The following is a 14,648-nucleotide window of genomic DNA, read 5'->3' as shown; positions in this document are numbered from 1 at the left end:
CCCTTACCCTTCAACCATGATCCCAGTGCTGGACTTCCTGGATATTAATAACATGCTTCCTGTATCTGCCCTGTCTAACCCTGTTAAAATTTTCTGGGTTTCTATGAAATCCTACCCCCTCAGTTATTCTGAACTCCAGTGAATATAGTCCTAACTGGTCTGATCCAGTCTTTCCTCATACTTCAGTATTGCCACCCCAAGAATCCGTCTGGTAAACATTCTTTGTACTCCCTCAATAACCATAAAATCTTCCTCAGATAAGGAGTCCAACTCAATGTTCCAGGTTTGGTCTCACCAACCCCCTGTGCAATTGTAGCAAGACATCCCTGCTCCTCAACTTGAATCCTTTCACTGTGAAGGTCAACATACCATTTACCATCTTCACTGCCTATTGCAACTGCATGCTTACTTTCAGAGAGTGGTGTACAAGGATACCCAAGTCTCATTCCTCCTCCCCTTTACCCAATCTGTCACCATTCACGGAATAATCTACCTGCCTGCTTTTGCTATGAAAGTAGATAACATCACATTTATCCACATTATACTGCATCTGCCATGTATTTACCAACTACTTAACCAATTCAAATTACACTGAAGGTTTTCTGTATCCTGCTCACAGCATATTCTCCCAATCAGCTTTGTGTCATCTGCAAACTTGGAGATATGACACATAGTTTCCCCAATCTCAATTATTAATATAGATTGTGAATAGCTGGGGTCCAAGAACTGTCACTGTCCGTACTTCTGCCTGCCATTGAGGTGAAAAGATCCGTTTATTCCTAGTCTTTATTTCTTAACTGCCAACTGGTTCTCACTGTATTTTGGTACATGGCCTCCAATCCCATCAGATTTAATTTTACATGCTAATCTCTCATTTTGGACTTTATCTAAAGCTGTCTGAAAATCCAAGTAACCCACATCACTGGGTCTCCCTTTCCTGCTTAACCACTCTACCCTTCATATCCTCAAAATGTTCTAGCAGATTTGTCAAGCATGATTTCCCCTTCATAAATCCATGCTGACTCTGTCCAATTCTCTGTCACTATCTTCCAAATGCTTTGTTAAAACATCTTTTAAAATGGACTCTAGCATTTTTTCCACCATAAATGTCAAGCCAACTGGTGCATAATTTACTGTTTTCTCTCTGCCTCCCTTCTTAAAATAGTGGGGTTGCATTAGCTACCCTCCCTATCCATAGGAACTTATTTATTATCCCTTGGATATTGTTCACAGAGGAATTTCTGTCTGCTAAACACAGCCACTGGTCCATAACTTTATCAGGAAGACCCCTAACACCCAGAATTTCCTTCACAGAATGAACTATCTCTGCTGAATTAAACAGTTGCTCCACAACATCATCGAGGGGACTTTTGATCTCACAAATAACAATCATGGTGCTGTGCTGACATAAATATTTTCTTCATTGTAGTATTCTGTTTTTGTAGATGAGACAATGTAGTCCTTTTGACTGGGTCCTGAACCCATGAATATTGGTCTGGCTTCCCTGGAGTTGCACCTAGCTCCTTTCCAATTTGTTCTTTATTCTCATTCTGCTAATACATCTGAGGAGAAGTAAATAAGCTCTTTACTTCAATTTGATGTTCAGATTGGACTTCTTTATTTGCCCTTGTAGATGTCTTCCTGGTGAGCTGGAGGTTTTCACATCCTCAATCATAGTACTGGAGAATAATTGCTTACTTAATATTGCACATTATCACTGATAGAGATAATTCTTTTTTGGCAAATAAAGGATAAGGGCACTAAACTTTCTATTTTAATACTGAACTAATCTTTAAATTCAGTGACATCGCAATCTATATCTCTGTGTTCTGTGCAGGTTTTCCTGCATTTTTCTGATTAAAGAGATGGTTTCCCACCCTCACAGGGTAAAATGGAAATTTTCCTGCCTTCTGTAGCTTAGATGGAAGATTCTCAATTATTTGCAGGCAAAATCAACACTTTCTGTCTTTCATTTTTTAGTACACATTGCATGGCCCTGCCAAATATTGCATTGCATTGCATGGCCTTATAAATCTTCCCACCAAATCTCCAGTTTAAATTATATATTCCCCTGATTGTATCACAGCCTTAATGTTCTTCTATCTTCTTCTGTCAGACTCTGTTTTCTAAATCTTTTAAATTGCCCTTTTGTCACCTTATCACAGTTCCTTGATTCCTGATGTTATAGTCTCGCTTTTAATTAAACCTATGACCCTTGCCTTTGCTATCATAGCCAGGTCTCCTGGTGTCCAGTTGTGATAGCAGTAATGCTCACTGTGAACAGCAAGTGTTCCTTCTTTACTTGTATCCTTGCCAACCTGGCATTTTATGCCGTGATTTTAAAGATTTTCCCCTTTCCTACAAAAAAAAATTCTCTATTCCTGGAGTTCTGAAACAACTGATCCTCAAACTGAGGCATAACCTATAGATTCTGCTTCCCTGAAGACTTTGTAATTGCTAAGTTTTTTTTTACTGTCATAATAGCTCATACTGTCTCTTCGATGCCTCTGATCAGTTCTATTAATCCACTAATTTGAACATACTCAACAATTATACATTCATAGTTCTCTGGAATATAACAGCAACCATATACAAGCATACAGAAGCCTCAATTTAATATTAAGGATCTTCCTTCTTTCAAGTCTAGAACAAAGAACAAAGAACAAAGAAAATTACAGCGCAGGAACAGGCCCTTCGGCCCTCTAAGCCTGCGCTGATCCAGATCCTCTATCTAAACCTGTTGCCTATTTTCCAAGGATCTGTATCCCTCTGCTCCCTGCTCATTCATGTATCTGTCCAGATACATCTTAAATGATGCTATCGTGCCCGCCTCTACCACCTCCGCTGGCAACGCGTTCCAGGCACGCACCACCCTCTGCGTAAAGAACTTTCCACGCATATCTCCCTTCAACTTTTCCCCTCTCACCTTGAAATCGTGACCCCTGGTAATTGAATCCCCCACTCTGGGAAAAAGCTTCTTGCTATCCACCCTATCTATACCTCTCATGATTTTGTAGACCTCAATCACGTACCCCCTCAACCTCTGTCTTTCTAATGTAAATAATCCTAATCTACTCAACCTCTCTTCATAGCTAGCGCCCTCCATACCAGGCAACATCCTGGTGAACCTCCTCTGCACCATCTTCAAAGCATCCACATCCTTTTGGTAATGTGGCGACCAGAACTGTACACAGTACTCCAAATGTGGTCGAACCAAAGTACTATACAACTGTAACATGACCTGCCAACTCTTGTACTCAATACCCCGTCCGATGAATGAAAACATGCCGTATGCCTTCTTAACCACTCTATCGACCTGCGTTGCCACCTTCGGGGTACAATGGACCTGAACACCCAGATCTCTCTGTGTATCAATTTTCCCCAGGGCTTTTCCATTTACCGTATAGTTCGCTCTTGAATTGGATCTTCCAAAGTGCATCACCTCGCATTTGCCTGGATTGAACTCCATCTGCCATTTCTCCGCCCAACTCTCCAATCTATCTATATTCTGCTGCATTCTCCGACAGTCCCCTTCACTATCTGCTACTCCACCAATCTTAGTGTCATCTGCAAAGTTGTTAATCAGACCATCTATACCTTCCTCCAGATCATTTATGTATATCACAAACAACGGTGGTCCCAACACGGATCCCTGTGGAACACCACTGGTCAGTTCTCCATTTTGAGAAACTCCCTTCCACTACAACTCTCTGTCTCCTGTTGCCCAGCCAGTTCTCTATCCATCTAGCTAGTACACCCTGGACCCCATGCGACTTCACTTTCTCCATCAGCCTACCATGGGGAACCTTATCAAACGCCTTACTGAAGTCCATGTATATGACATCCACAGCCCTTCCCTCATCTATCAACTTTGTCACTTCCTCAAAGAATTCTATCAAGTTGATAAGACATAACCTTCCCTGCACAAAACCATGCTGCCTATCACTAATAAGCCCATTTTCTTCCAAATGTAAATACATCCTATCCCTCAGTATCTTCTCCAGCAGCTTCCCCACCACTGACATCAGGCTCACCGGTCTATAATTACCTGGATTATCCTTGCTACCCTTCTTAAACAAGGGGACAACATTAGCAATTCTCCAGTCCTGCAGGACCTCACCCGTGCTCAAGGTTGCTGCAAAGATATCTGTCAAGGCCCCAGCTATTTCCTCTCTCGCTTCCCTCAGTAACCTGGGATAGATCCTATCCGGACCTGGGGACTTGTCCACCCTAATGCCTTTTAGAATATCCAACACATCCCCCCTCCTTATGCCGACTTGACCTAGAGTAATCAAACATCTATCCCTAACCTCAACATCCGTCATGTCCCTCTCCTCGGTGAATACCGACGCAAAGTACTCATTAAGAATCTCACTCATTTTCTCTGACTCCTCGCATAACTTCCCTCCTTTGTCCTTGAGTGGACCGACCCTTTCTCTAGTTACCCTCTTGCTCCTTATGTATGAATAAAAGGCTTTGGGATTTTCCTTAACCCTGTTTGCTAAAGATAATTCATGACCCCTTTTAGCCCTCTTAATTCCTCGTTTCAGATTGGTCCTACTTTCCCGATATTCTTCCAAAGCTTCGTCTGTTTCCAGTCGCCTAGATCTTATGTATGCTTCCTTTTTCCTCTTTGCTAGTCTCACAATTTCACCTGTCATCCATGGTTCCCTAATCTTGCCGTTTCTATCCCTTATTTTCACAGGGACATGTCTGACCTGCATTCTAATCAACCTCTCTTTAAACGCCTCCCACATATCAAATGTGGATTTACCCTCAAACAGCTGCTCCCAATCCACATTCCCCAGCTCCTGCCGAATTTTGCTCTCGTTGGCCTTCCCCCAATTCAGCACTCTTCCTTTAGGACCACTCTCGTCTTTATCAGTATTCTGAAACTTATGGAATTGTGATCACTACTCCCAAAGTAATCCCCTACTGAAATTTCAACCACCTGGCCGGGCTCATTCCCCAACACCAGTTCCAGTATGGCCCCTTCCCGAGTTGGACTATTTACATATTGCTCTAGAAAACCCTGCTGGATGCTCCTTACAAATTCTGCTCCATCTAAACCCCTAACACTAAGTGAATCCCAGTCAATGTTGGGAAAATTAAAATCTCCCATCACCACTATCCTGTTGCTCCTACATCTTTCCATAATCTGTCGACATATTTGTGCCTCTATCTCACACTCGCTGTTAGGAGGCCTGTAGTACAGCCCCAATATTGTTACTGCACCTTTCCTATTTTTGAGCTGTGCCCATATTGCCTCATTGCTTGAGTCCTCCATCGTTCCCTCCTTCAGCACAGCTGTGACTAGTTGGAAGGTAACCAAGACTGAAGCAACTGCAACCAGAAAGCTCCTAATATCTTTACCTTTACATGCTGTCTGTGTTTAAAAACAAAGGGCCTATTAATCACTTAATCAGAAATGCATACAATTTCAGGACAGGGAAAACCTTCGCTTTTAGTTGGTCGTCAAACGGAAATCACTTTCTCTTCTATTTTCTTTCTTACTTGACAACAACTACGATCAGGGCAGACTTCCTTTGGATTTACAATTCTCTCAGATAGCAATGGGAAAAGAACGTCAGCCTGTCTAACTGTATCATTAGTGGATGGCCCCCTGCTGAAAAATGTGTGTGTGGATGTCATGGGGTGTAGATATTTTTACCCAATTGGCGTAGACATGCTATGGCACACCTCTGGAGCAGCTGAGACTTGAACCCAGGCCTTGGATTGGGTCCTACTGTGACACACAAAATATCTTTGGATAAAAATTTGGCAACTCTCAATATTAATCTTCCACATGAAGGAGATTCCCATATCTTTTACGTGAAACTTATCATAAGGCCATAAGTACCAATGTAAGCAATAATAAGCAATGGCACCTTCTAAAGAAAGATGAACATTTGAGAATAAAAATTGGTGGATTATTAATTTTGGAAGGATATCCTCCATTATGTGCACTAAATCAGGAACAGAACTAAAGGAACATATTAATATATTTACAGTGTTTTATAATAGCCAACTTCAAATGCATTGTTATGGTTAAAGACAGGAAAAGCAAAAAAAAAATCGATGTATAATGTGAAACATAGTACAGTAAACTTAAAAATTGCACAACCACAAAAAATATATCTTTACCTCGTAAAGTGTGATAATACCAAATGTTTCTGTTGGCTCCTTCCACTGTAGATATATCTTCTCCTCGAAGGTGCTTCCTTGAACTGAGTCTATGGGGATTGCACCAGGCACTAATGGATAAACATAAAAAAAGAGTCAAAGACAGAATAATAGTTTTTCTCTATCCTCATGACAGGGACACAGCAGCTTCACATCCCTAATGGCATGTAATGGTGTGTATCATGCACTCATTGTGACTGGCAGCTCAACCTAAAGAGTATACTTTTATGACCTTTGCATCCATGAGATACTTAATAGTGCAGCAGGCAACCAAGGAACTTAAGATACAAACTGTAACAAAGGCAAGGCATTGCTGTATCCCTGACTGAATAACTCACAACTGACACTCACAGGAGAATTATGGTCTAATTCCTCAGGCTAGATAAAAGTCAATTTACTCTGTGCTTCTCCTTAGAAAGGCTTGATAGATTTTGGACATAAACATTTTTAGATTTTTTTTCCACTTAAGAAATGATCTTTCTCTAGCGTCCTAACCTGGAGGAAATAGATGCACTTATTGAGAGCTACTGCATTGTGGCTTCTTTAGTGTAGTTAGATGTGGACCAATTGCAAAAGTCAGTTTAATTGATGCAGTACCATACTACAGACTTGTTAGCGAAGTGAAAACTCTTGGGATTAAAGGATCAGTGACAGGAAGGTTAGAAAATTGGCTGGGGAGCAGGAACCAGAGAATAACAGTGAATGAATGATTTATTTTTAGACTAGAGGGATGTATGCGGTGCTGTCCATAGACACTGGGACAGGGACAACTACTCTTTTTGAGATATAATTCATGGTCTATACCTGGATTTAAAGGGAAAAATACAATATTTATAGATGCTACACAACTTAGGGATGTGTCAAGCAATCAGAATAGTAACAGACTTCAAGAGGATGTGGAAAAAAAAAACTGGTGAAATGGATAGATACATGGCAAAATAAATTTAATACAGAGAACTATGAAGTGACATATTTTGGTAGTGTCACACCAAGTACAAAGACATTGTATTGTGAACTTTCAGTCAACAAGTTTAAAAACTGGTCACGAGCAAGCTGTTCAAAAGGCTGCTGCAAATTGTGTGACCTTTGGCCTTTGAGTTACAGACAGTACCAGGTGTCAAGCAAATATGAAACAATTAAATATGAACATTCCCAGGCAGGTGGGGAATTCACGCATCTCTTTATTTAAGGATGGCTCAACACAACAGAACTGTGGAATTCCTAGACTGCTGCCATTCTGTTTCATGCTGGACAAAAGAGAAGGTCGAAACTCGATTTATGATAGTCAGAAGTGAATGGACATTGTTAACTTTTCATTCAATTGTGCTGGAATTTCTCATCCAGACTGTGTGAACCTCCACACAAGAAAAACATAAGTTGCTGGAAAAGGTCAGTAGGTCTGGCAGCATTTGTGAAGAGAAATCAGAATTAATGTTTCAGGTCCAGTGGCCCTTCCTCAGAACTTGAACCTCAAAGCTGTTAAACCAGAATACAGGATGTTGGAATCCACATAGAACCTTGATTTAGAAAGGGCTTTCAGTTTATGAATTTAAAAAAAACAGGCTAAAGGCTGTTTTGAAAGCAGTTCCATCAAAGGCCATTATCAGACAGCTCGACCACTATCCATCAGTGAGTAAGCAGCCAATACAATTAATGAAAGCGTGAGATCCCAAAAGAGAGAATAATTTGCCTAAAATATATTGACTTCAACTGAGAACCAACGTTCTGAACATTTCACTTACAGAAACCACATAACCTTTATACCACCCATGCTTTAATCTTAAAACATCAAAATCCTCCAAGATACTACAGGCCTGCCATATCAAAGACCAGAATTCGTAGATCAGAGAATGAGATAATTATAGATATTTTCTAATCAACATTGCATAGTTGTAGCAAAACTTTCCTATGTGACAGGATGTTATTACATACCTCTGGTGGGACATGAACCCACGAGAACCCTAGAATGAGATAATGACAATGTGTAAAAATGCATTACCTTCACCTGCTGCATTGCAAAATATCCAATAAGGTTTTGCTCGGCAACTGATAGGCCATTAACATTAAGCTGTAAGATTTGGAGAGCATGGCCTACTGGTATAAAGCCAGAGGAGCTGAATATTATTTAAATGGACAAATGGAGAAAGCTACAGAACAGAGAGGTGTTTTTTTAATGGGATGTGGGCTCTGCTGGTCGGCCTTTTGATCCAGCAACATTCAAGGAAAGCAATATATTTCCAATTCAGTATTAAATATTGGCCTTCATTTTAAAGGGATTGTGAATAAAAGTAGGGAAGTTTTACTAAAACTACGCAAGCCACTAATCAAACCACAGCTAGAAAACTGCGAACCCTTTTTGGCTCTTATCTAAGGAAATATTTATCAGCATTTGAGGCAACCCAGAGAAGGTTCACTCGGCTGATAACGTGTATGGACGGACTGTCTTATGAAGAATGATTGGGCAGATTGAACCTGTACTACTTTACAGTTTCATTGAATGAGAGACAATCTTATTTAAACACACAAGATTCTTAGGGGACTCAACGGGGCAGGTGTGGAAATGTTGTTTCCCTTTGTGGGAAAGTCAAGGAACAGAATGCATAATCTCAGAATAAGACAGAGATAAGAAGGAATTTATTCTCTCAGAGGGTTGTGAACCTGTTACAGCAGAGCTCAGTCAAGGCTGGGTATTTAGGTATATTCAAGGCTGAGATCAGCAGGTTTTTAGTCAATAAGGGAATCAAGAGTAATTGGAAAAGACAAGAGTTGAGAATTATCAGGTCAGCCATGATCTCATTGAATAGTGAAGCTGGCTTGATGGGCTGAGTAGCCTAATTCCATCCCATCCTACGGACTAATGATCCAAACAAGATGAGTTGAAGATGGAAGGAGCTGCATTCTCCCTGAAGATTAAGAGATTTGATGGATAAGTTCAAAATCATGGATAATTTTGATGAAGCGAAGAAAGAGAAACTGTTCTCAGTGGTAGAATTTTTTGTCAGAGTTACAGTGAGGAACAATACACCAGAGGTAACATGGAGAAATACTTCCTACATGGAAAGTTGTTGTGATCTGGAATACGCTGCTTCAACGGCTGTGGAAACAGGATCATGGGTCAAGTTCAAGGGGGAACGAGATAAGTACTTGAAGGGAGCAACCTTTCAGTACTGTGGGAAAAAAGTGAGGAGCGAACCAAGTTGGAAAGCTGTATGGAGGAGCCGGCAAAAGCACAATGGGCCCAACAATGTCTCCTTCTGTGCTGAATCACTATGATTCAATGTAAACGCAACTGGTGAAAGCTCACAGCAGAAAGGAGCTACTGCTAAAAGCTGTCATCCTCAGCCTGCAAAGAATTGTTCAAGTTGAAATATTTGTTTTAAGTTTCAATTCTCCTGAGTGAGGGAAATGGGAGGAGATGACTGATAGTTTATAAGACCTTGAGCCAGACGTTTAGCGTCCCAACAGATAATTTGTGGCATCGTGGTAATGTCTCTGAACTGATAATCTCGAGCTGAGGCTAATGCCCTGGGAGTTAGTGGTCTGCATGAGTTCTGGGTGAAAAGCAATGGGTTGTGGAGATTGCATAGACGGAAGTAATGGTCAAGGTAACATCAAGGCAAATGGCCCTTAGCTGCAAATATATATAGAAAGCCTGTAATCATTGAATTATGAGACGTAAAACAGAATCCTCTGGGAGTAACACAATAATTAGACCATCTCCAGAGGGAAGTGCACAGGGACAGGCTGGCTAGTGCAGAGCATCAGAAAAAGTAGCTGATGATGAGAAAATTGTACAAATATGATTTTCATCCCGACCATTATATTAAACCTCACAAAGAAAGCTGTCAAAACATCAATGAATAGCAAAGGCTGAGTATTAGCTGAGGGCCAAAAACAGCTGACTCATTAAGTGCTTTTCTGCAGAAGTCAATTTAAGGCGACTTTCAGGAAAGATTCCTGGATTGACAGCATAAATTTTGGAAATTAATCAGCAGTATCGGTCAGCTCCTTCAAACGGGGGGGGATCCGAACCACCCCCTCAACTCTGTGACCTGCCAAACATACTCCTGGTCAAGATATTGGGTCTTACCATGGAAAGGAACAGGACCCAGTGTTGCCACATCCAAGACTTATGTCACAGGAGGCAGAATGGTGTGTTGTGTTGGAGACTCTGCCCTCCTAAAGGAACAATTAACAGGCAGAGAGCAGTCCCTACTTCACAGGATCAGCAGAAGTCCATTTGCTGAGGTGAACCGTTTTTGCAAATTGTGCAAGTGGTGTAACCTGGGGTTCCAGGGCTGTGGCCAGGTCGGGAGTTACATTTAAGTTAGTGTTCTTTATAAGTTCAATCTGAGGATAGAAACATCAAATTCCCTACATGAACAGATAGACTGTGTCAGACTTTTCCCCCCGAGAGAGGAATGAGCTTATTGGTTCTACCCCAGTGCTTTAGATTCTCAATGAAATGGCTTTTCAATACCTTGAAATTTTGACTGAATTTCTGACATGTCCTCTAAAATAATAGTCTCTTCCCCCCATGCATACAATTGATGCCTTCAGTGTTTCTTTCTGTATTTCATATGGAGTCATAGAGCATGGAAACAGACCTTTCGGTCCAACTAGTTCATGCCGACCATGTTCACAAACTAAACTAGTCCCACTTCCCTGCATTTGGCCCATATCCCTCCAGACCTTTCCTAATATGTCTGGGCTCTGTGGGTTTATATCTACCAATGAGACCCAACGTGCCATCCAGTCAGCAGCCTCATCTCATGCAGTACAAATGTAAGTTTTCCTCTTGAATTTGTATTGTTGAGTGCAAGATGAAAAACTTTGACTAAAGGTGTCTTTATTCAGCAACACTCAAGTCTTACCCTTGAATTAAACAGCACAGAAGGAGGCCATTTGGCTGACTGTATCTGTGCCAGTTCTTTAAATTATTCAATTAATCCCACTGCCCTTTCTTGCCTGGTTTCCCAAAATTGATATGCATTAATTATTTCTTGTAATTTTCAAGCATCTTCCCGACTTTCTTTTGAAAGTTACTGTTGAGTCCGTTTCCACCATATCTCTATTTCACCTCAAAAACTGCCTGCATTTCTGAACAGGCTAGAATTTTATTTAGAAAGAAACATTATAGTCACAGTTGTGACATTCATTCAATAATAACAATGCACAAACATAATGGAACAGTTGCTGTCAAATTGGACCCATAAAGCTGATATGAATGCAATGCCCCCTGCTGCCATGGGTCAGTACAGCTAATAACAAACAGATGATTATTAGGAGCAGGAGTGCAGGCTGCCTTTTGTGGGATATACTGCTATCCTGACATGTCTACCCTGATATACTGCAGGCTGAGACACTCTGGGTACAAATTGTTTATACAGAAGTAAAAATAAAATTCAAAATCTTTGCACCAGCTGAAGAACATGCTCCAGAATTACATTTTAATTTACCTTTCAAATTGTCAACAAAAATATCTCCTGCAATATATGAAACCTCGAGAGACCCATGAAATGATCCTAAATCCTGCTTAGTACAGTCACATTGTATGAAGTATCGTGAATGATAAGACAACTAAACAATACGAGAGTGTTAATGTTGTGTATTTATAGGCTATTGGCTTTACAAGTTGCACAGATTTTACACACAGATTAGGACTTGTGTTTGTTAGGTAACTATCCTCAGTTTTCCTCTCTTGTTTACATATTGCCCTCCATTTAGTTTCTGCCTAATTCCCAAAGGCACTGACCGAAGCTGGTAGCTACTGACACTGGTTAGTCAGTCACATGATTATCTTGTCTTCGCAACTTCTTCTACCATTTCTTCAGTTCCTTCTGATCAAATTTAATATTTGTTGTGGTGTGATCAATTTTCCTAATGGTGACCATTATTCCTATGTGAGCTGAGACTAATTGAATCTGTGAACCCTAATTAATTCCTTTCTCCATGTTAACATAGGATGCTAAAGAGCAAATCAAGGCATTGCCGCTGCTGTCCTTGCATATATTCACCAATTCTCCATGAAATTAAACTTGTACTACATCTGATCATATGATTTAGCAAATTAACCTTGCACCCACACACTCCTAGCCCCTCCATACCCATTGAATTCCTGATGCACTCTCCATAATTTCTACATACTCTCCGATAGCTTAAAACTCCTCTATGCCCCCTCATTTCCCCTGTATCTTCTCATTCTCCCTCATGTTCCCAATGCCTTCATTATGCTCTCCGTATATTCCGTACCCACCTACCAGTATCAGCAGTGGGCAAGCCTCAGGATATCTTTGAAATGATCAACTTCTACCAATTTATTTTAATTCAGATCAAAACACCCCCCTTCAAAAAAAGTCATTATAAAATAAATCAAATCCTCACAAATGATCAAATAGTTGACAAACAAACAAAGACCATAATTAAGAAAATTAATCTCTTAATGACCTTTTAAAAATGTCATGCACATGGCTATGCAGCTCCCTGCTGGGATAAGCCGTTCTGGAGCTTTTGAAATTCAGCCAAGCATTCATAATGATTAGCTGTCATAACAAAAGACAATGAAACCTATTGAAATTGTAAAAATGACTTTTTTTAAAGTCTACACCACCTTTTTTGTCAATTAAAATAGTCTAGAAACTTTTTTTCTCTAACTGAGGTGTTGATTTGTTTTTATTTTAACAAGGCAGTTAAATCACTGTAGATTATTACACTTGAGATCCAATGATTGTAGCAAAAACATATCTAATTTAAAATACAGCACCTATCCACTGAAACAAAAAAACAATCATTTTATATTCTTTATATTTTAAAGTCTGCCAATGAAAGAACTTTACAAACAATACTCCCCTTTGTTCCCATTGGAAATGGGAATCCCCTAAGGTTTTCATGTCCTTTGAGAGGTTGCTAACCATGTCTACTTACTGAAAGAGATCATCTCCTCTAAAATTAGGGTGAGGCATTGAGGGGGTTTTAAACTGCCCCCTTCATAATGCAAAGATGGAAGTGCTATACTGCAGCATGTGAACTACCCTTATTCTTATCCTGCAAAAATAGCCAGAAGCTGAATTGGAAGCATGAATCCAGGAGTTGAGTCCTGATTGTCATTTTTATTCAGCTCCTGAGTCGTTCCTACTCAGTGAAAACTGGGCTAGAATGTAAAACAGAGAAACAGGTCCAATTAGCCAATTAGTCAGTGTGCCAATGTCTATGTTGCACACAGATTCTGCCAAAGATTCAAGTCATTGAGGAATGTGAAGTCTGGTCCACCTGAGAACATGGAGGAGATTATAAATGCTAGGAACATTAGCTTCCGGCAAATTCTCATTTGCCCTCAAAGGACTTTGCCATATGCTTAGGATGGTTATTTAAGATTGAAGGCAATGAGATTCAGGACATTGAAGAATAAGTTACTTCACATGAAGGATTAAAATTTAACATTATGTAGAAGTATAGAATTGTTATCGCACAGAATGAGTCAATTCAGCCAGTTGTCTGTGTGTCTTCTATCTGAAGGAGCAATTTACCTAGTGCCACTCTCCTGCATTTTCCCCTTAGCCCACACGTTCTTCCTTTTAAATAATAATCTAAACTCTCCCTAAATGCTTCTCCTATGCTGTCAGGCAGTGAGTTCCAGATCCTAATTACCCTGTGAAAATGTTTCACCTCTTGTTGTCCTTTTCTTGTCCTCCCGCCAATTGAAATTTTTTAAAAGTTTATTTTGTCCAAACCACCACCTCCCCGCCTCTCCATTAAATACCTTCAATAAATTTCCTCTGGGATGCACAGGAATCTGGGTGTCCTTGTGCATGGATTCAAAAGGTTACTATGTAGGTACAGCAATTAAGTAGGAAAGTTCATAGAATGCTGTCATTTATTGCGAGACAAATTGGAAACAAAAGTAGGGAGGTTCTGATTCAGTTATACAGTGCATTGATGAGAAAACATCTAGTGCAGTGTACGTGGAATTGTCCACTTTATTTAATGAAGGATGTAGATGCATTGGAAGCTGTTCAGAGAAGGTTTACTGGACTAATACGTGGAATGGATCTTGAGGAAATGTCGACCAGGCACAGCACATATCTGCTGGAGTTTAGAAGAATAAAAAGTGACTTGATTGTAACATGTGTGTTATTGAGGGTTTTAACACAGTGGATGTAGAAAGGATAAACTAGAATTAGGGATTATTTTTTGCAAAATAATGGTTGCCCATTTAAGACTAAGAGCCTTTTCTTACAGAGAATCATGAGACTTTGGAATCCTTTCCCTCAAAAGGCAATGCAAGCAGAGTCCTTGAATATTTTTAATACTGAGGTAGACAGATGGTTGATAAGCAAGGATGTGAAAGATTGTCGGGGGAGTATGCAGGAGTGTGGATTAATCAGATCACCCATGATCTTATTGAATGGTGGAGCACGTTTGAAGGGCTGAGGGGCGTCCTATTGCTCCTAATTCTATGCCCATAC

General features: G+C 40.3%; 1 protein-coding gene across 9 annotated transcripts in view; it reads right to left on the bottom strand.

Moving 5' to 3' along the window:
- Positions 1-14,648, bottom strand: part of LOC109916843 (receptor-type tyrosine-protein phosphatase mu) — a 786,238-nt gene that overhangs the window by 332,228 nt on the left and 439,362 nt on the right. For all 9 annotated transcript variants that reach the window (XM_048595836.1, XM_048595838.1, XM_048595837.1 and 6 more), the window contains exon 9: positions 6,145-6,254. In XM_048595836.1, the coding sequence (XP_048451793.1) occupies positions 6,145-6,254 (110 nt within the window). The remainder of the gene's footprint in view (positions 1-6,144; positions 6,255-14,648) is intronic.

Source organism: Rhincodon typus, chromosome 4 (assembly GCF_021869965.1).
Source record: "Rhincodon typus isolate 14 chromosome 4, sRhiTyp1.1, whole genome shotgun sequence".
Lineage (NCBI taxonomy): Eukaryota > Metazoa > Chordata > Chondrichthyes > Orectolobiformes > Rhincodontidae > Rhincodon > Rhincodon typus.
The sequence above is the reverse complement of the archived record's forward strand: the minus strand, read 5'-3'. Positions and strand labels throughout refer to the sequence as shown.